At 36.6% G+C, this 21,989-nt stretch overlaps 1 protein-coding gene across 12 annotated transcripts in view; it reads left to right on the top strand.

Annotated features, from left to right (window-relative positions):
• RTKN2 (rhotekin 2) overlaps positions 1-21,989 on the top strand; it is a 57,578-nt gene that overhangs the window by 23,082 nt on the left and 12,507 nt on the right. For 11 of the 12 annotated variants that reach the window (XM_030488728.2, XM_030488721.1, XM_030488722.1 and 8 more), the window contains exons 3-10: positions 70-128; positions 4,689-4,742; positions 5,647-5,764; positions 7,281-7,481; positions 12,178-12,272; positions 13,793-13,899; positions 14,926-15,057; positions 21,805-21,970. In XM_030488728.2, coding sequence (XP_030344588.1) covers positions 70-128; positions 4,689-4,742; positions 5,647-5,764; positions 7,281-7,481; positions 12,178-12,272; positions 13,793-13,899; positions 14,926-15,057; positions 21,805-21,970 — 932 coding nt within the window. Of the gene's footprint in view, positions 1-69; positions 129-4,369; positions 4,431-4,688; positions 4,743-5,646; positions 5,765-7,280; positions 7,482-12,177; positions 12,273-13,792; positions 13,900-14,925; positions 15,058-21,804; positions 21,971-21,989 lie in introns of those variants that run through there. The other variant, XM_030488729.1, reaches the window with a different exon arrangement.

The raw sequence follows: 21,989 nt of genomic DNA, 5'->3' as shown, positions 1-21,989 counted from the left end.
AAGGGTTGACTTTTAGAAGTCTAAATGCATAGATCTCAAACCTCGTTTTTCTTTTCTTCTTTTTGGCAGGTTTTCAGAAAATGGGAGAAAAGACCGGATGGCATGCAGAGCAAAGGTTGCTATATCAGGTAAGTGTCTGGCTATTTACTTAATTATAGGAGCTAATTGGCTGGACAGTAACTTGTAATACAAACTGTACAAACAAGATTGTATTTTTAAAGTGTATATGTGGGGGGCGTAAATCATCTTGTGCTTCAGGGGGACTTGTGCTTTTAAGTCACGCACCTGCTTTTGAAGATCCTATCTAGTATTTCCATTTTATGTTCAGGGGCTTTCACAGTGGGAAATACTTTTTTTTCTATTTGTCATGAGATACTGAATACATTTCAAAGCTAAATAAGTGTGAATGTGCTGATAATTTTTTTTTTTTCTCCTAACAAAGACAAACTTTGAAGGGATCATACAGGGTGTGCCTAACCAGTTGAGGGCAGAATTATAACTAGTATGCAAATGTTATTTAATTACTGCAGATTACATTACTACAGCAAAGGTATAGTGGTATGGCTTCCATGCAGACTAGTGACAAGAATATTTAGCAGTCATTTCCAGTAGGCTGATACACTATTTCTTAGCCAGTTCTCGAACTTCAGCACTATGAATTTATCATTTTGTTTGCCTATGCCAATAGTGGATGTTTTTACATTCAGCATTGCTGTAGTTGTTCATTGTAGCTGTTATGCTAGCTCTGCGAACAGATCTGTTTGTGCTTCCTGACCTGCTTTGTTAAAAATAAAATAGTGTTGGAGGGCTCACTACTTAAACTGTTTAGGTTAATTCTGCATGTTCTGGCATATCTTTAAGCAAGGTAACCTCTAGTAGAAGAGTGGTGAGCACATGGTTCAATAATGTTTTCTGCCAGCACAGCTGTTTGCAGAATGCGTCTGTCCTTCCTCCTTGTCATAGTTGAATGAAAGCAGCTGTTTGTCTGTCTGTGCTGTGGTTGCACCTTTCTTTGGATTTATAGTTATCTGCAGTGAAGTCTTTAGGATCATATAATACACTTTTGTTATTTATAGAAAATCAGAATTGTGTAAGGAATGTGGTTTTTAGTATGAAAAATTTGTTTAAGATGTGAAACATTTAGCTAGGTTTTTTTTGATGGGACAAGAGAACAGAAGGTTGAAATACACCACTTTCTATTATATGCCGTCTGGTAATGATTCTGTCCAGTTACTAACATAGTGATTCTCAAGCTGGAGGTTATAATCCTCAGAAGTATGGCATAGATTGAGGTGAAGAGCAGAGAGAGAGACCAACTACCTTGTGAACTCAAATCTGTGAGTGCTGGGTTGCTGCCATGCCTCATCCTCTTCAGATACTTGTGCCAGGAAGCCTAGCCAGCTCTGTTTTACACCAGGAAAGCCTAAATTATGTTCTTGACCTCTGCTGAGAGATTTATGCTTTCTATAGATCATCTGTAATTAACTCATTTTCCAAGGTTTTTGCCTAAGAAGTGGAGAACTGGGGTACATGAGAGGTAATTGTGGGGACAGGCTTGTTTGTGCTTAGCAAGGGAGGAGCCTCTGGGCAAGATAGGTGATTGGGAGATCCTGAGATGACATTACTAAAATGCCTCCTTGGTGCCTCCTTTTGTTGTCCTCTGACCCATTACCCTGTGTCCATTTAGCATTCCAAACCAGGTCTCGTCTGCTTCCACAACTGCAGTATCTTCACATACTGTAATGTCCCATTATTATTCTTTCCCTGTTTTTCCCAATCCTTGTGTAGCAAACTGGCATGTTGCATTTCTCCTCTCTTGTTGGCAGCTTTAGTGTATTTGCAACTGAAGTTGCCCTGCATGTTTGGAAGGCACACGTGTGTGTGCATCATGTGCCTGCCTTGTTGAGAATGCAGTTGCAAATACAAGCAGCGTGAATCAGGAGATGTCGTGACTGAATTGTCTGGGAGAGGCTGGAAATAAGGAGTGAGTGGTAGTCCATGTAATACGACAGGACATGTAATTTAAGAACTGAAGATGCAGAATTTTTTTTTTTAGGGGAAAGTAATCCATCTACTTATAAATATATTAGCATATCATATGGTTAGTACATGCCAGAAGCTTAAACTATTACCAAAAAAAAGTACGATCATGTGGCCAACACCGAAAGTTCAGGAACAGCTATGCAGGAGTACTGAGGAATGTACTCCCACAGAAAGCAACTGTATGTCAGATACTGTGTGGGGAGCACATTCCTTAATCTGCAGATTTTCACACTTGTTTTATTTTTACTTATTTATCCCCCACATGTGTGAATAAATTATATATTTATGTTATCAATTATTTTGTCAGAAGATAATAGATTAAATGTTGATCAAAAAGCATAATCATAATTTAAAGTAATTTTAAAAAGGAATCATTGGCTTGAAATCTGATTAGTTGTAGTTTTGAATGTGTTCAATCTGAATCCACATGGATTTACAGCTAATGGTAGCTGAAATAAAGGTGTGTGAAAATGGATCTTTGTTTTTGATAAATGGCAGCTCTTTCAATCCAAGAATGAATTGAAAACTGATTTACAAGTAACATGTTGGAAACTTATTCAAGCAATTGACTATCTGTAGCCTGATGATTTTCTAAGGTACAAATTTTTCAGCTCGCATGATATTGAAAATGGCATACAGAAGTAATCTTTAATTTAGTACTCTAATTGTTAACAAGACCTATTGAGCACATTAAAATTGTTGTTCAGAGTTTGCTATGATTAAAGGTGAAAAAAAGCTTTTGTTGTAACTCTATTTCACATTTATGTAAATTTAAGATCTTTGTCTTTCAGGAGAGAAACATTCTGTGCTTTGTCGCTGGCAGAGATAAATACATGTATGTTTTTAAACTTTGAGAGAGACTTCTGTAACTGTTTTAATGAAAACATAAAAATGTAGCTATAGGGCAAGGGGTAATGGGTTTAAACTTAAACAGGGGAGATTCAGCTTGGGTATAAGGAGGAAGTTCTTTACTGTGAGGGTGGTGAGGCACTGGAACAGGTTGCCCAAAGATGTGGTAAATGCTCCATCCCTGCCAGTGTTCAAGGCCAGGTTGGACAGAGCCTTGGGTGACATGGTCTGGCGTGAGGTGTCCCTGCCCATGGCAGGGGGGTTGGAACTAGGTGATCTTAAGGTCCTTTCCAACCCAAACCATTCTATGATTCTGTGAAACTATTTCTGTTTCCTTAGTCTAAAGAACTAACTATTTTTAGAAATTCTTACTATGCAAATGTGTCTTTGAACGGCAGTTTGAGAATGTGGCGATGTATTGATTTTTAGGAAGTTATGGCAGTCTAAAGCTGTATACTGGCAACTTATTCTTGAAAATTCGTTAGTTTTCATGAACACTTAAAAACAGATGAATTTGCAAGTTTCAAAATTGAAATAGTGTGTACAAGAAGATGTCCCATAACCAAAATTAGCTTTGATTTCAATTTTTTTATTTAATGTAACTTCTGAAACAGACTGACTATATGCAGTTTCACTTAAATCAACAATAACTTCTGTGGCTAAAACCCTGTCAGAATACATGACAACCATGCCAAAATACCATTTTGCATCTTAGCATACTATCATATAGCAGGTCCATATATATTGGACTATATATAGTTATATATATGTTGGACTATATATATAGTTATATGTATATATTGGGCTGTATATAGTCCCATATAATGTGGATTTTTCCATCAGTCTCATATGAAGATCAACACTGGAGTCAGCAATGCTTCTTTATAACATTATTAAAGATTTTTACTGAAATACAGTTGAGCTAGCGCTGTTCACTGCTGCCATCATGTGTCACTTAATATATTACATATACTTTTAAACAGCACTGTGTTGTACTTAAAAAAACAACTTTGGATTTATAAAGGCCCCACTGCATTTGTCTTTGAACAAGGGACTAATAAGAAACATTATGGCTAAACTTGAGTGCTTGAAACTGGAGGAAAATGTCATTCTATTCTGCTGGATTGAATAGATAAATTGGAAAATTTGTTGAAGAAAATACTTTCTTAATATTAAAATGACAAGCATGACTTAAAATAATGGTCTGTAATTGCCTCTCTAGTCTGGTTCTGAAGTAGAAGGATATTTGAATTGAAAAAAAAAAATCTAAACTTTTTATGCCAACTTAGACAATTCTAACGGGGAATGTGATTATAAGTGATATTTTCTCTGTGGTTAGCAAAACAAGACTTAAGTGTTTGCAGTATAAGTATTCCAGTCTTTCCATTAAAACAGGAAGTTTTTCTTCTTGCAGTTGGATGAATGATTTCCAGCACAAGGCAAGCAGAGTTTCAGTTTACATCTGTGCATAATAATGGGCTCAGAACTTCTGTTTTTTCTCAGAACTGTTACACAGCCACTATGAAATGTCATTTCAGGTACTTTCAAATGAGATTTAAAATATTATTTATCCTAGCATTTCTAAAAGAAAATGACATTTCGAGGTGAACTAATTGATGAATTTTCTTTTGAAATGGATAATAAAGTTGAAATAGTTAGGCTGTTCTTTGGGTAGAAGGTCCTGTTACCTCCAGAACATCAGTAAAGGAAACAAGAAACTTTTTGTAATTTGTTTTGATCACAGATCTACAGTATTCGCTATAACTTAATTTCCCTACCTTTTTTTTTCTCTTTAGATATTCGAATACCATTAATGTGGAAAGGCTCTGATCACTTCAGCAATAAAGAAAGTATGTAAGATGTAATAGCTACTGTGGTAAACAATTGCTTATGCCTGTAAATTTAAACTGATGGGGAAGTCTATACTCATTTTAACCCCTTCTTTGACCTTTCAGTAGGTCCATGTTTTACTCCGTGTAGTTGCTCTTGAAGTTGTTGCTTGTGGCAAGCTGAGTTAGTTCAAAGTCCTGTGGTTTCGAATGTTTAGACCCTAGTCTTTAAAAAGTCCTCCTAAGGAGAAATTCCAGAGGAAGCAACAGACAAGTGTTGCTATTAAATGGATAGCTGAGAAACTTCTGATTAAACATGTTGTTCTATGTCTTGTTTACACTTCAGAGAGTATATTTGAGTCTGTTTCCAGTGAGAAGTTTAAATGAAAGTTGTCTGTTAGTGTTAAATATGCTATTGGATAGTCTTCAAGTACATGCATTTTGCTGTGTCATGGAGATTAACCTTAAATCTGTTCCAGCTGTCACCTGGCATTGATTTCACTTTGATTTTTCAATATGGTCAGAGGGGCGAAGCATGGCAAAATAGTCTAATCCTATATAGTATATCCATAAAATGATAAAGGCTTTGGATCGAATGTTAGAGCTTTTTTGCTTAATATTAGCTTTATTTAACAAAATTACATTTTCATTAACATTTCTGAAGTTGCTACCACAAACTGTAACTGATTATCAGAAAAAGTTGAGCAGAGGTAGGCTTTTTTTTTCTCTGTGAATATTGCTTTACCTTCACAGCAGCTTTGATAGTTCAATTATCATAAAATCCAGTGATGAAAATTTATGGTGGGAATTGGAGGGCAATTCCTTAGAGGTCAGAATTACCATTTCTTCTACTTTTGTTTACTGGAAGTATTTAATATTCCAATGCGTAATATGGCTAATAAAACATTTCTTTGGCTTTCTCTAGAATCACAGCGCTATGCAGTTTTTTGTTTGTTCAGAATGGGAGCTGAGGTTTTTGATACAGAGGTGGCTATTGTGGATAAAGCAATAACAGATCTCTGTTTTGAAAATGTAACCATATTGTAAGTATAATTTACTTCTGTTGAATGAAGTATGAATATTGCTGTTTCTTTTGAAAGTGGGTATGACCATGAGTAAGATTGCCTGAGGTCCACTAAGTTTTTCTGTGGACAAAGGAATCAGTAGAGGTCCCGTTAGTGTCAGTGGATGGTGGAACCCCTTCTTTGGAAGGTTGGTTTTCATGTACATAATGATGCTGATTGTGCCACTCGAACTGTACTTCTTTTCATTTTTGCTATGCTGAAGCATTTTTCTTTATATGAAGAGATAAACAAACTTGTATCTCAAGGACAGAATTAATTTGCTACTAGAACCTGAAGGCGTTATGAAAGTATAGGCATGGATGTTGCACCCAGTGTTTTAAGTATTATTCTGTACAGAAGGCTATGATCTCTTTCCACACTTCATGTTCTGTTACACCTATATGAACATGTGCTACAGCCACAGTCCTTGTAGTTGAAGAATATGAAGAATACTAGAAGGAAATTATTCACTTATCTTTAAAAGTAACCTGGAAAACAGTAGAAAGGTGTTCTCGTAATTCTTTGTGGCTTTAGAATTTTTAATAGAGTCCTGAGAGGTACTTAACTGCCCTCTCTCCCCTCCCCCCCCTTTATTTTTTATATTAGCAATTTAAATGTGGTCTCTTGACCACACATGATTGACTGGAAAGCTAAAACTACTGAAAATTTTAAAGAAAGATCCTGAAAACTGAGTGGTTGAGAGAAAGTGGATCTTTAAATCAGATTTTCTTCAAAGATATGAAACTTGACCATTAGAATTTTCTGTGAAATACTGCAACAAAAGCAGAAGAGGCACTCTAACTTGCCTTGTATCCCCAAAATAAAGACAGACCTTTTATAAAAGCCTTTGGGATTATTTCATTACGGGCATCTGTGTAATGACATGATTTATACCTGAAAGATGAGGTTAGGCTTCCAGTTTGATGACTAAGCTTGAGAAAAGACAATCAATAGAAATGAAAAGAGAAAGCATAAGCTGCGGACAGAAGTTATGAATGGCAATTTTTGCTGGTTGTAAGCGAGATAGGATTTTTTTTTTTTTCCTATAAATGTGAAGTAATGTGAAGGGAATGGGGTGCAACTAAGATATCTTTAAAACAGCTCAATCTGATTTAAGGCCATAGGCATGGGTAGGTTTTCAATCATGATTTTTGCGTAACAGTAGAGGGCAGATTTAAGTGTGTTTGAATGTCTTGCCTGTGTATTTCCATAACATGGAGGGTTTTTTCAGTTTTTAACCTAAACGTGGAATTTCCTGTTTGCAGTTGTTTATGGTTTAATTATAACATTCATCTCGTGACTTCAGCACTGAATTACTGCTGTGTACTCTAGTCTTTAATTCCATATTAATGTATGTCTTCTCCTGAATCTTATGGCATTCCTTCCCTTGATTAGAAAGACATGTTATTTAGTATATATAGTAGCAGCAGCATTCCTTGCCTGCATACTCTGTTTATTAACAAATGCTCTGAAATTTTCTCCTCCTCTCCTTCAGTGATGAAGCAAGACCAGATTTCCAGATGAAGGTTGAAGTGTATAGTTGCTGTACAGAGGAGTCTTTATATGTAACAAATACACCTAAGAAACTAGCAAAGAAGCTTAAAACATCCCTCAGCAAAGCTACAGGGAAGAAACTCAAAGCTTCACTGGAAGAAGATGGCACTGAATCCCTTTTGCCTCCTGACCCTGTAATCCAGTAAGCCATATATATTGATATTCTGTTCTTATTGTTTTTAAAATAGAAATAAGCCAAATGTATTGTAATAATTTGGCGAATTGCCAATAAATTGTTTATTTCTGTACTTACCCAAGTGAAAAAAAGAAAATAATTACATTTTAAATAGGAAATGAGGGTGTGAATTCCAGTCACGTTGCTCAGCCTTGGGACCTGGTTCTGATCTTGAAACACAGAAGTAGGTTTTATTTTTCTGCTATACAGCTAAATAGCTGGTAAATCCACTGTTACTTGCAAACAAAAGGTATTTTTAGTTTGACCTCTGGAGGAAATCGAGCTTGTACAATCTGTCTGTCTGGGTCCCTCTGTCTATCTACCTCTACTTTTTCCTTTGCCATTTACTCCCTCCCCAGTATTATTTTTGCACCTAGCCAATTTTACTCATACTTGGCAGAGAGGTAGACATGTCTAGAGTGTACAAGTTGTGTCAAAGAAAGAAATGTGGTTTGTAGGCAGGAGAACCCTTTCTTATACCCTCTCCCCTAATGAAGCTGACCAAGTTCTTTTGTTGTGCCTGGGGTATATGCTGTGCACATGGGGGCCATTCCACTTGCTGGCTTTTCAGTAAAACTGGACTGTCAAGGGCACTTTACAGTTACAAGCTGCTTAACAGGAATTTTCTTAATTGACTTTAGCACGGAACATTTTAAAATGGCTTACTGGTTTTCAGTGTTTGTAGAAATAAGTGCTGTTCCCAGTAATTTACCTGTTTCCTTTTAAAAACGATCTTGAGTCTTTCATGCATTTTTTTTTTAAAGAAGCTAACTACCCACTAATATTTCCTAGCTACCTTAATTTCATTAAGGTTTAAGCCGGCCAAGTACTTAAATTGTAAATACTAATGATACTTATTTTTTAAATTATTATTATTATTTTAAAGAAAGCAGTGTTTTCAAGGAATTACTTTTTTTTGGCAGCTGAACAATAAAGAATCAATGCTTAATTCTTGCCAGGTATTGAATGTAGTTTTTGTCTACCTTCGTATGTCTGTTTGCCTGGATTTTAAAAGGAAACATTCAAGCATATTCTATCTTTGTCAAACTGATATTACTGTATACTGATACTACTGTTTCAATCAAAAATACACATCCAAGAGATCTGCTCCACAGAGCAAAGCAAATTTCATTGCGAACTTTCCAATGTGTTCCGCCTAATGACAATCTTTCAATCTATGAAAGATGATGTATCTTTCAATCTACATCATCTCAGGTCACTGTGCTTTCTGCAAGCTCCAGTTGGGCGATGACACACTATCATTACAGTTTGCTTCAGATATAACCACTAGCTTTTTTTCTGGCCATACTTGCTAGAATATAGATTGCCCGTCTTTTAAGGAAGAAGTATCAGTAGATAATCTAAATAGTTGCCTCTTCCCTTTTGTTTAGGTTTTGGTTTCTTGATTGTAATTGCATTTTGCTTTCCTCCATCTTGAATTTTGTTGTTTCTACTGTAAATAATCATGTCACAGTGGCTGTTATTTGTTTAACAAAGTTAAATGAACAGTGATGTGTCTAATGATGGCTTTGCTAAGTGATTAAAAAAGATTCTTGAAATGTTATTATAGGCAGACAATAAGTTGTCAATTTTTTTTTTAACTTTTATTTTTTTAAGGACTTTCCTTAGGATTTGTGTTAGTAAGACCTTCGTATGTAGCCCTTATAAAAGTGAAGAGATTGCAAGATTACAGGAGATCTTTCAAGTGTTCCCAGAGTGCTTTCCTAGTCCAGCAGGTGAAATTCAACTGGGACAAAAAAGAACTTTCTGTGTTATATTAACATTTTTTCTCAGTAGATTTCATTTGTACAAGCTTTTTTCTTTTCAGAGCACACATGGGTGAAGTTCTCCATTTTCCAAAAACTTTGCGATCCCTCTGTGTGAAACTTAGCTGAGAGATCTCCCTGGTTAGTGAAGAAACTGTCAGCCTTGTAATTTCTTGTAAAACCTTAGTGACAGAGTGTTTTGAATGCTTGCTTAGGTTGGTTAGCTTCCATTATACTAATATTTTCTCTACTCTTAATTATCTGTCTTTTAATTTCTATCTGATTCAACAGTCTATTGCCTGTTTATTTTTTCTATTCAAGCCTTTTTTTTTTTCTTTTACATTTGTCATAGTGAAGTTATACTATTGAATTCCTGATTAACTAGGTGGCTCTTTGGATGAATCATTAGAAAAACTCCATGAAGTGCATGTTTATTCACTTCCAGAATGGGCCTCCGCATAGACTTGTTGTTACTGCCTTAAATGCATTGTCCTCCACTGGGCTGGAGGCATGATTTTGGTGTCTGTTTGAATTGGCAAATTCATAGTGATATTTTTCTAGAAGTACATAGTCTATTCTAATGGCCTCACTTTTACAGTTGGGTTCTTTCTAGTACCTGAAGGTTATCTTTGTTTTTGCCTTATATTATTTAAGATCTGATTGAAAGGTGAGCATATTAGACTTTTTTTTTTTTTTTAGACTTTTTTTTTTTTTTCTCTCCTTTAAACTCAAATCCTCCACTCTGTATCTGGATGAGTGAACTAACATTGGGATTTCTAATATTGGGGTTAATATTCTGGGATCTGAGGTGTATTGCTGCACACTGATAGAAAGGGTGATATAGTTACACCTTCCCATGCCAGTGTCTGTGGGGCAACTTTGGTGCCTCTGTCTCTTGATCAGTAAAAAGATTTAACAACGTGCCTTTGCCACAGGCATGTTGTAGAGATAAACTGGTTTTTTTCTTTAACAAAGTTATTACATGGAAGAATACTATAGATTTGCAAAGCACTGAATAAGATGCAGCAGGCAGATTATTCTTTGTTATACAGAGATACTGCCATTTACAAACTGTGAAGTGTAGAGGCAAAACGTAGTCAACAATCCTGAGTAGCCAGTTAAATTTGAAAAATATTTGCAGATGAAACTTCTAAATTCTATTGCAGCTGGCTGAAAGGAGTGGCTTATATTTTAGAATGAAAATGTTAGTGTGAAGCATATTTTAAAAGTGAAGTAGCTATTTTTTTTTTTGGCAAGGTTGTTGTGGTAATTAGTCATGGTTTAGGAAAAAAGTAAGTTTAAAGTCAGCACAAGTTTCATCTGTGAAAAGAAACTGAACTTTTTGATATAGTTTAAATAGAACAGCAATGTATTGCTCAACTGCATAGCAAAACATAATCAGCGGAGAATCTTTTGTTAGTGAACAGTCTAGCAGGGAGTATATACAAATGCCGATGAGATTTCATTCGGATTGCCCTCTTGAAGTGTTTCACAATAGTGTTTTTTCTCTCAGAATGTTATATCATATTTAATTTTCTTTTTCTTCCCTTGAGATAGATGTGTAACAGATCTGCCTGCTAACAAACTTGCTACTTTCCTTCTCCTCTTTCATTAGGGTTAGGTAGGCATTTGCCTTGTTCCTCTGAAGAGCCAAAGATTTTAAAACCATATGTTCCCGCTGTGCTACTAGGAAAAATAACATTTGAAAAATATTGCAGTAGAAAACTATTTTTTTAGTGATGTTAGTGCAGCTTATACCACTAAGCTGTCTTATGGTGTACTGAGGATATCTTGAGGGTATTATGCTAGATGCTGTTAGGGAGAGTAGTTAGTAACTTTGAGGGGTTTGTTTTCTTGTGAATTTTGTTTAAACTGCCATTAGCCAGGTGGAATTCTTACTGCATTGCTGGACTGTAAATCTGTTACTTGGCCTGATGAGTATTTGGGGGAAGAGGTTAAACATGTACCAAATTTATACTAGTTTATTCCAAGAGTTACATTCCACATGCACTGTGCTGAATTGTAAATGCGATTTTTTTTTTTTTTTTTCCCCTAAGCAAAATCCAAACCAAAGATATAATATTCTGAAACCTGTAAGCACAAGTGAAAGAGTCCTTTATGCTACAAAACTGACTAGGTTTTCTGCACAGATTTCCGCATGCAAAGGATCAAGCTGTTAGATACTATTAGAAAATGCATATATAATCAAACTCTTTTATAAAGTATAGTCTACACAGGCAAAGTAGAAGAGCAGAGCAACATGGAGGAGCAGTATAAAGCCTTTTAATTTTTAACCTGTATTTTCAGATAAAGTTTACATCGTCCATTGTTCTATGCACTATAGCAGTTTTTGAACCTATTACCAAATCTAGTTGCTTTAGGCCTAAGAATAAAAGCTGTAAAGTTATTAAAAGTTTTTTGGTGTCTGACTAGAGGAGAGAAATGCGTTTAGCATCCTCGGGGTGCAGAGAGGTTGGATAGCACAGCCTTTACACCCGGGTTTGGCAGCCCAGGTCCAAAGTCTCCTGGCAGACAGGTCCAAGAGAAGGCTATGGAAAGAGCCACCTGGTGGAGCCTTGTAGCATTGGGCTAGAAGTTGTGGAGTGGGAGGTAACTAGAGGTATGCACTGAGTGGAGGCAGGAGATAAGCTTATAGGAAGCAGTGAACAGACTGTGAGGCAGTGTTGGTTTACGAGGAAAACCAGCGATATGGGAGTTCTGTGGGAAGAGGTTTTGGGGGGTTGGCACTCTATGGTCAGTGACAGGTGCTGCCTTGCACCTTTGGCATTCCCTAGTACCCAAATGTGTTACCTCAGGAATGTCTAGACTCCCTTTAATTACTGCCCAAGCAACGTGAAGCAGAAATGTCTTAAATGTGCCTTTTCTTTAACATTTAGTGGAGCAAAATACAGTATGCTAGCATATACCACTTTGGGGCTGGAGAGTGCTGAGGACAATTTTAGGACCCACAACCTTACCATTACAGGAAATGGTAAGTACATGTGGTACCAATTTAAAGAAATAAAAAAACAGTAACATTTTGCATTTCTCTCTCTTGTAAACTAAAGGCTTAAAGGGATTATTTTTCTTGATACTTAATATAGAATAACTTTAATAAAATATTTAACAGCTCTAAAACAGGCATTTGTACACAGCTGAATAAACTATAAGTTGAATAAAATTTCATGTCCAGCTGAAAATTTAATTCTTGTGAGAGTTTCTTCTGTCATTTGCATCTTGGTCTTATGTGAGTTGTAGCTATATACAAATTATTTCCCCTTCCTCACAACCAAGGAAGGGTATCAGAATGAAAAAAAGCTTTTTTCCTCTGTAGTCAGGAAGAAAGTAGAAGAATAGCTTCAGTTCAGCTAAGTTGTTTCAGGCCCAAATTTAGCACAGGATGTAAGCATGCGTGCTTTCATTTTGTGCTGATCACTGTACTTAACCTCTGGAACAGCACAAGTTGGCAGCAGTCAAGCTAGGTGCTAACACAGGGACTATGTTTATGCTGCAACTGAAGTTAATGATTTAAGTAGCAAGAGTACAGTTTTTGATACTTCGTCCATTTTCTGAAAGGATGGCCCCTCCCATAAGCCACCCTCTAACTGTTAACTTCAGACATGGGACTTTCACTGTATTTCACTGTAACTTCTGGGAACTTAATCTTTTACTTGGGTAAACTTGACCTCAAAGAGAATTTCATTCTTTACACTGCACTAATTCTAAATAAGTACAGATTTGAAGATTTATAGGGCATTTGTTTCTTGAAGGGTTAGAGGAATAATTCCAAGTATCTTTGTAACCCTTTATTAGTACTTTATATTCCTTCTTCAAATTCCTTTTTCTGTCATTAATTTACATAACTTAGTCTGGTGAGAAATGACATACCTGGAAATTTTGGTTCATTACAAGCATTTCTAAAGCACGGCCAAAGACAGCAGTATCAATGGAACATTGTATTACCTACTTCTAATTACAGAAGAGAGAGCCTACTGCATGGCAGAGCTGAGTGAGGAGGGATGTTGTAATTCATTAGAAAGTCCTTGGAATCCTAAATGCTCTTCTGGTGCTTAAGACAGAAGTAGATACAAATTCTAAGCCTTAATTAAACAATCTGCAGCAAAGTGCTCATGTTTAAATGTAGCTGTGCACTGTGATGGGATGGGCTCAGGGATCCTAATTAGATGAGGTGGCCATTGTGCTTATCTTTCGAAATGTTTCTAGCTGTGAAATGAGATTTAGAGCTATATTTTATGTAAGAACAACTTGTTCTTGTAGAATAATATCTCATTTTTACATGACTGGTTTTTTTAATAAAAAAAAAATTGAATTAGACTAAACCTGATTTTTAGTTTTCAGTTACAGGATGAAAACTCTTTCTTTAAATATAAAAAATGCTTTTTTACATTCATGACCTTAATGTAAAAATGGATAGAGAAAGTCAAATTATATACTCAAGACAAATGTTTGGAACTAAGTGTTGTATTTCTTTTGCCTGGTCTTTTCCTCTAGAGGAATCCTCTTTTTGGCTGCCCCTGTACGGAAACATGTGTTGCCGTTTAGTGGCTCAGCCTTCCTGCATGGCTAGGGATATGATGGCAGGTTTTCTTAATCAACAGGTAAGAAGACTTTGTGTTTACATCCTCTTCTGTTAATAGCTGTTACTAAGAGTCAATTGTTAAAATGTTTGCTTTTATCTGAAGTGGTTTCTTGAGAACTGTTATTTTTCATGTGTTCTATCTAGATCAAGGGGAAAACTCTATCTCAAAGCACTGTTCACAAACAGTATCTTCAGTGGCTAAGTGTGAAGAAATAGAGGTTTCCTTGGCATGCTTATCAGTAAAATTATTTAGGCTGTTACATAAAGATCAAGTATAGTAGTTGTTTCAGAATTGGTTTAGGCTGGTAGTTGATGGCAACAGTCCTAAGAAACCTATGGCTCTCATCCTTGTATATACCCCTCATTGTGCTAGCACAAGAGTTCATATCACAGCATGGGATAATCTGACTGGTGAACTGAGCCATATTTAAACTCATCCCTTCAAAAATTATTTATGTGAACTCAGTTTACTTCTCTATTTTGGTTCATTGCACAACTAGGCAAACGAGAAGGTGATAGTGGAGGGCCAGAGGGGCTGGGTAATTTGTTAGGAGTGCTGAATCACAGGCTTTAAGGTTGTTGTGAAACTATAATACATTTGTGAAAGCTGTTCATAAAATTCATTTGAGAAAGTGGAAATTCTAGACAAATGTCTTTGACATTTGTTGAATGTACTGTGTATTTCCAAAGTGGGATACTCCTTTTATTTCTCTTACTGCGTAATTGCTATAGCTAATAAAAGGTGGTTTCTGTCTTAAAGTAGACACCAGTTCTAGATCTCATTCCATGTGAACCAGCAAATTCGGTATTGTTAGTGTCACATGGCAATAATTCTGCAAAAACTGTAAAACACCAAAAGACATTTAAAGCATTGCTAATATTTCAAAAATCAGTGACTCTGAAATGTTCTGCAACAGAAAGTTTTTGTTTTAGGAAAGAATTAGGTGTGGCTAAGTTTTATTCACACAGGGTTGATCTGAACCTTATAATATGTTTTTAATTTGTAGTTTATGTTTGGCAATTTCTGACTATTTCTTCCTCTTAGCAAATGATAGGAAGTCTAACTAGCTGGAGGAGGCTGTATTGCGTGCTAAGAGGTGGCAAACTCTTTTGTTATAACTCTCCAGAAGAAATTGAGGCTAAACTGGAGCCAGCATTGACAGTTCCCATCAACAAGGTAAAATTTTTTGTATGGGGGTTTTTATTTTGTTTGGGTGTTGTTTATTTTGGGGGAGGTTGGTTGGTGTTTATTGGGGTGGGGTGGTGTTTATTTTAAGGCATACTGTCATTTGGGCTCTAAGCTGCTAGTATGCAGAATGCTTTATAGGTAGCATTGGGGGTGGGGGTGGGGTATGCTTCAGTGGGTTGGGGTATGCTTCAGTGAAATTTGCAGTCACTGAACTTTTTAGCGATTATATTACATTTCTTATCTGAGCACTTCAGTTCCTTTTATTTCATTAGACTGGTTAACATAAAGGTAAAAAAGAGAATGTTTTTCTTTAGGAAAAGTGGCAACTTCTTATATGACAGTCCATAAGACATCCCTTGGAAATGTATTGCTTACAGTCCCCTACCAAAGCTCTGGTAGAATTTTGTCCTCAGCAAGTTGGAATTTTAACAAAAGCTTTTTTTGTGTTATTTGGCCACAGTCTTAATTAGAAGGAGAGCTGGAAAATTGTTCAAAATATTTCAGTGCCTTAAAATAAGCTGCTTTTCTTAATAGTGTTTTTTATAAGGCACAATAACTTTGGAAGTTCTGCTCCCTAGGGTGACGTTATTGCTCCTTTTCATGCCCTGGTTAGAAAGGCTAAGTTTAAAATGCAAAGTTAAAATGTTACTTACTATTTGGCTAAAGAAGCATTAAGTATTTAATTAGAAGTAATGTTTAAGTGTTCAAGGTAGGAATGTTATTGGAAGGACCTTTTAGAGTGGTAAGCATTAGAGTGAACAGATGCTTTCAAAAACTGGTTTTGGTGCAGTTATCAAGAGTTAATATCACATAAGTATGAGCTGAGGGATTTAATGTTATTTGCAATTGACATAGCTGGATTCATCTTACATAAGTAGGCAGACACATTTGGAAACTGTGTTAAGCACAGGTCGATCTGGATTCTGCTGCTGTGCTACTGTGGATGCTTGATGCCAACACTAATTCTGAAAGAAACATTCCTCTTGTCCAGTCACTTGTTAACGCTACTGCGCTGCTTTATACCCAGGGCAGGCATTAGAGCAGCTGGCTGACAAATTGGACAAGGGAACTGGTGTGGGTTAAAATTCACTCATTTTGGGTGCAGGAGGAGGGTTGACTTCAACTGTGGTTCATTTTGATAAATTCTCTTAGCCAGTTCACTACATGCCTACACAAATGTTTCTGTGGTACAAGAAAGGGGCTAGGCTACAGTTGGGAATGCATAGGAATGTAGATAATAAAGAACTGCTTTGTGCAACAGCAATATCAGCTTTTGGTGGCTTTAAAGTTTCTGGAAAATATGACTGTATTCTTACCTAGACAAAGACTTGTATATACACCTAACATTTAAACTAGGTATAACAATGTAACCTGTTTGTGTTAGGACTTCTTTTTTAATGCGCTAAGGTTCAAATTGATTCCTTAAATAAAACCACCATTCTGCTAGTGCTGTATCTATTAATAAAGTATTTTTTTCTTCCAATTGTTTATGCATTTACATTAAATAAATGTCTGTCACTATAGTGATACTATTTAAGCAGGTTTACTTGCATACATCTTCAGTCACTTTTAATTGCACTACTCAGCCTTTGCCATAATTCTGTTTTCCAGCTGCTCACAATATGAGTTGAGAAATGGTAAACTTTAATAAATTATAGATTTATTAAATCCATATTCTAAAATGTGACAGTAATTATTTTTAAAAAGTATCTATCAGGCTGCCTCGTATCTATCTTTGTATTGTTTCTGTTTTGGTCAATATCCTAGTTTTGCTTTTCCTTTTAAAGCATCCATATTCTACTGAGGTAGTTTGCTCCCTCCAAGTTACCAATATGCTCGGAACTTAAAATCCAGCTTAATAAGCCTTTGCCTAGAAACTGTCCATATGTTTGCAGAGTATCCTTAAAGCTAACATGTAGAAGGTACAAAAATAATGTATCATATCATTTTACAGAAATGTTAGACTGCTGGAGAATATGACTGCAAATCCTTCTTCAATTTAAATTAAAACCGGGGGAAAAAAATCAATTTAAATGTATTTGGATACTTTACTACTTAAACAGTTTCTCTTGAAAATAACTTAACGCCTGCTGATATTTTTTGACTCCTTTGTTATGAAATTTCTCTTACAGATTAAATGAAGGCAGACTAGTAATATGGGCTTGTCTGTGATGTGGTGTTATAGAAACAGCAATTTCAAAATTAAAGTTGAGCTTGAACATCAACTCTAGACATTCTACCTAAAATCTCTTCCGTTTGCATATGTGGCATTTTCATTTGTAATGTGGAGCTGATCCTTTACATGTAATTGGAAGATACTTTCTGAAAAGTAATGAAATCATCTGGATTTATGAGAAACTCTTGGGAAAATATTCACACTGATAGCCTTATTTCCCATTCCTTTTGAATTGAGACTCGAAGAAGCCATTAAGACCAGCAAAGTCATTACTTCAACTTCAGATGACTTCACTGCTACTGCTGTTGAGCAAGAATGGTTCTGCAGTTCCTATTATTCAAGTGTTACTATTATTGTTCCAGCTAAATGTGATTATAACATATTATATTGCACAACTAAGTAGGAAAAGAGAAATTATATTTTTCTGTAGCAAAGAAAATTTGCTGGAATCCAATCTGAACAAGAAATATTCCTTGTGGGCCAGTTCCTGATATTTTTTCAAGTTTTCTTTAGTTTGAAATGAAGAATAAAGGCCTTGCCTATACCTGATAGCTTAGCAAATAGGTGTGAGTGCCAGCATTTCACGTTAGTGGCTCAGTATTTGGAATACATATTCTATTGTATCCTGGTCATAGATTATAAAAATTTTTTTTTGTGCTATGTATGCCTGAAGCTTGAGGAATTCTGGGATGTCGTTTCAAATTATCATAGGCTTGTGATTTCCTTCCTGCCATATTTTGTCAGTGCAGTCTTTGCTGTGGTGCCATGCAGTGCAGCAGGCCCAGAGCTATCTGTGTTCATGCTAATTGTTGAGGTCGACAGGATGAGAAACAGCAAATGTTTGCAGCCATGGGCTCAGGGTTCATAGACTGATTGATAAACAAGTGTAGCAGGAGTGAAAGGGCAAAATCAAGATGGTATTTCAGCCTGGAGAATATAAGGCTTGGGGGATACCTTAGTGCAGCCTTTCAATACCTTAAGGGGGCCTGCAAGGAATCTGGAGAGAGACTTTTTACAAGGACATGTAGTGATTGGACAAGGGGGAGTGGCTTTAAGACGAAAGAGAGTAGATTGAGATTAGATATTAGGAAGTAATTCTTTACTGTGAGGGTGGTGAGGCCCTGGCACAGGTTGCCCAGAGAAGCTGTGACTGCCCCATCCCTGGCAGTGTTCAAGGCCAGGCTGGATGGGGCTTGGAGCAACCTGGTCTAATGGAAGGCATCTCTGCCCATGGTAGGGGGTTAGAACTAGATGGTCTTTAAGGTCCCTTCCAACCCGAACCATTCTATGATTCCAGCAAACTGTTACCTGGAACGACAGTTCTTGTTGGAACATCTGTTCTGGGCTAGGTCAGGTAGAGAAGTTTGTTGGAAAGGGTAGCGATGGCTGCAGCAGTGTAACTTCTAGACAACCAGGGAGTTCAATCTTGGACTGGAGTGGAAGTATATTGATTTGAGTTCTTGACCATGTGAACATTTAGGGAACCAGCAATGTGAACAATATTCCCTGTGTGCATCAGGGATCTCCAGCAATGGTGAAACGAGAGCAGCCCTGAGAATATCAATGTTCTCTGTAGTAAAGACTTTGTCCCACTGGTTGGCTTGAACAAGCCTTCATACATGTGAAAATAATTTGGAAAAGCACAGCCTGGTTAAGTGCCTCCAAATGTCTGGTATCTCGCATCATATTGCTCAATTTAGTCTTGCAGTTGCTTGAAAAAGGTTGTGAATGTGGACAGGGGAAGCAGATATAATAACCACATCCCGCACGGTGGACCTTATAACACACATGCTCAAACTGAGTGGTTTGGAAACTATGTGTTATGGCTCCCAGGTGCTCCACAGAATGCTGGTTGGTCATATAATGCCAGCTCTTCCTGGTTTTAGCTGCTGCGTTGTACCCAAGATAGCTCAAATAACATAGAAATCCTAATATTGCTTTTCCTTATTATACTTACACATAATACTTACCATCCAGTGGCCACAAAGATGTTCTGTTAATACAAGTTCACAAAACAATGAAGGTAAAAGGAGGAAATATTCATAGCTGATAGGGTGAATCCACTCTTGTGCATTAATGTGTTTGAAAGCCAATAATTTTAAATCTAACTGAATTTCCCTGCTTGCCTAAAAGAGAACCCATGGAAATTATTAACATTACAGCAGAAACCAACACATGAACAGATTATATTTTGTTTCCGCTGTTGTGTTGTTATTTCTTGACTTATTTTTTGGTACTAAAAACATGAAGGAAGCTTGTTATATGTGATTTGATTTGTTTAATCTTACAATAAATACACAGATCTGGATCTTAGGTTATTTAGTATTTTTCTCAAGAACTGTAGTTTGTTTTGATGTCTTAAAATGACCTTTATAACCATTGCTTCTCAGTGTGTCGGGATTGGCTTAGCAGGAAAGTGTTGCATCTCAGCAATACAAAAGTGTCCTCTCTCTCTCTCTCTCTCTGGTTTTGTTTTGTTTTGGGTGTGGTGTTTTTTTCGTTTTGTGGTTAAGTGGAACTGGGCATGTAGTGTAGTTCATCCAAGCTTGGTAAATTCATCAGCCCATTACTGTAATGGCATCTAGTATCGCTCCTTAAATATTCAAGCATCAGATATAGATCGTTGCTTGAGGATTTATCTCCTTTGAATAATACCGTAGTTGTGGGATAAAACCTGCAGCAAACATCATTAAATAAACTTGTGTGTATGGTATGCTTGAAGTTCTTACCTGTCAAATGTTAATCTATTTGATTTAGTTTTTTGCTGGTATCTATGGTTACCTGAGTTAATGGGATATAGAGCACTTATGGATGAATTACTTCATCTCCTATTTTTAGACAGAAGAATTTAAATGAGCATATCCATCAGATATGCTACAAGCAGCTGTTGGTATTTCAAATGGTTACTTCAGTAATGCATTTAAAATCTGAGGATTGTTCTGTAGAATAATTTTTTGGTTTTTCAGAACTAGGCTTATCCCCATGGGATCCCATGTGTAAACTTAATTTCTGTAGGTGTATGTTTAACGTCTTTAGCAGATGTTTGACATTCGGTTGAATTGTGTAAAAAGGAACATGGTTGATCTGCCCCCACTGTATTTTGAGGAATGCCCGAAGCTACCTTTGTGGTCAGATTCGCTGTCCTTCCAGACAGGAGATGTCCTTCAAAACTTGGGGCATTCCCCATGCCAGGGGACACCCTTGTGTGTCAAGAGGGTGCTGTGTGGCCTTAACATGTGTTAGGCAGCCTCATGTCCTGCCAAGCTCCAGGGCTGGCCAGATGTAGGGTGCTAGTTGGCTCCTTGGTGCCGAAACTCATCATCCCAACAGGATTTGGGATTATGCTGCTCTCCTGGGTATGCCAAAAATCCTTTTAAGGGCCATGTTGTAATAGGCCATTGCTTGTTCAGTCAGGTTGAATTGTATATGTAAAGATATTCCCAGGGTTTCTGCATTTACTTTTGTAAATAAAGTAACATTAATTATTTTAATTTGTCCATCAGATTGTGATGAGCAACAGTGTTGGCCGGTTGTGTTCTGGTAATTTTTTCAGTTGTGTTTTATCAGACTTTTACCAAAATGTTTCAGTATTTTACATATGAATTCTTTTTTTCTTTTCCCCACTTAAGGATGCTCTTATATATTGTAGCAATGTCATAACAAAGAAACTAGGTATTATGAAAAAAACACTGGATCTAGTCTAGATGATAAAAATCAATCGAACTACATCCCCAAACAGAAGGGGAAACCTTGGCTGTAACAGTGCTGCTGTGTAATCTGAAAGTCTTTCTAACATTAGCTGAAGAAATTTGATAGACCTGTGATATACTCCTCACATATATACTTTTTTTTTTATTGTTTCTCTGTAGCTCTCCCTAATTAAGGCATACCAAAAATGTCTATTTTGAAATGACAAATGGGATTTTTCTATATTATAGCAAAATGTTGTTCATGCTGGAATTTTCTTCTGTCAGAACTGCATGGGTAACTGCTACAAATGCTTCTTTAAATGTGGACTAGATAAGTTTATTTTTAACTTCCCTGTCATTATAGTATGAGCCCTGAATGTCCTGATTCACCAAGATGAACAGAAAATAATAAGAGTTTAGAATACACCGCATAATCAGCGGCCCACAGAAGTACAGTAGGAGACCTAAATAGTGGCTGTCTAGCTGAAGAGTTTGGAGAAAAGCAGCTACTTGCTTTTATTTTAGATTCACTGCACTACTGTGGAGAAGAATGAGCAGTTTGAGATGAGCTGGCGAAGGCAGGGGGAGGGGAAACATAAAATGTACATTCTAAACTAAACAGCAATAATTGTGCTTCATTCCCTTATTTTTCATATTTTATGCCATTTTAATAGTTTTATGGGAAAATATTTTCATAAGTGGTTCCTGACATTAGTTTTGGGGGGTGGTTTGTTTTGTTCGTCATTTTGGAAATTAATACGGATTAGATGAAAAGACAAATTATGCATCCCTTACAGTGTCATTGGCCATAAGGTGATACCAGTGTGGAGCTGAAGCAATAACTCATTAATCACAGTTTGTTGTTCCTAGGAAACCAGAATTCGAGCTGTGGATAAGGACTCCAACAGAAGGACTAATAACTTCTCTGTTATCAACCCTGTGTCTGGAGAGGCTGTGACACAACTTTTTGCTCCTGACAGTAGGGATGAACTTCATAAGTGGATGGAGGCTTTCTGGCAGCACTTCTATGACCTAAGTAAGTAAGCAGGCAGTGC

This window comes from Strigops habroptila, chromosome 5 (genome assembly GCF_004027225.2).
Source record: "Strigops habroptila isolate Jane chromosome 5, bStrHab1.2.pri, whole genome shotgun sequence".
Taxonomy (NCBI): Eukaryota; Metazoa; Chordata; class Aves; order Psittaciformes; family Psittacidae; genus Strigops; species Strigops habroptila.
The sequence above is the reverse complement of the archived record's forward strand: the minus strand, read 5'-3'. Positions and strand labels throughout refer to the sequence as shown.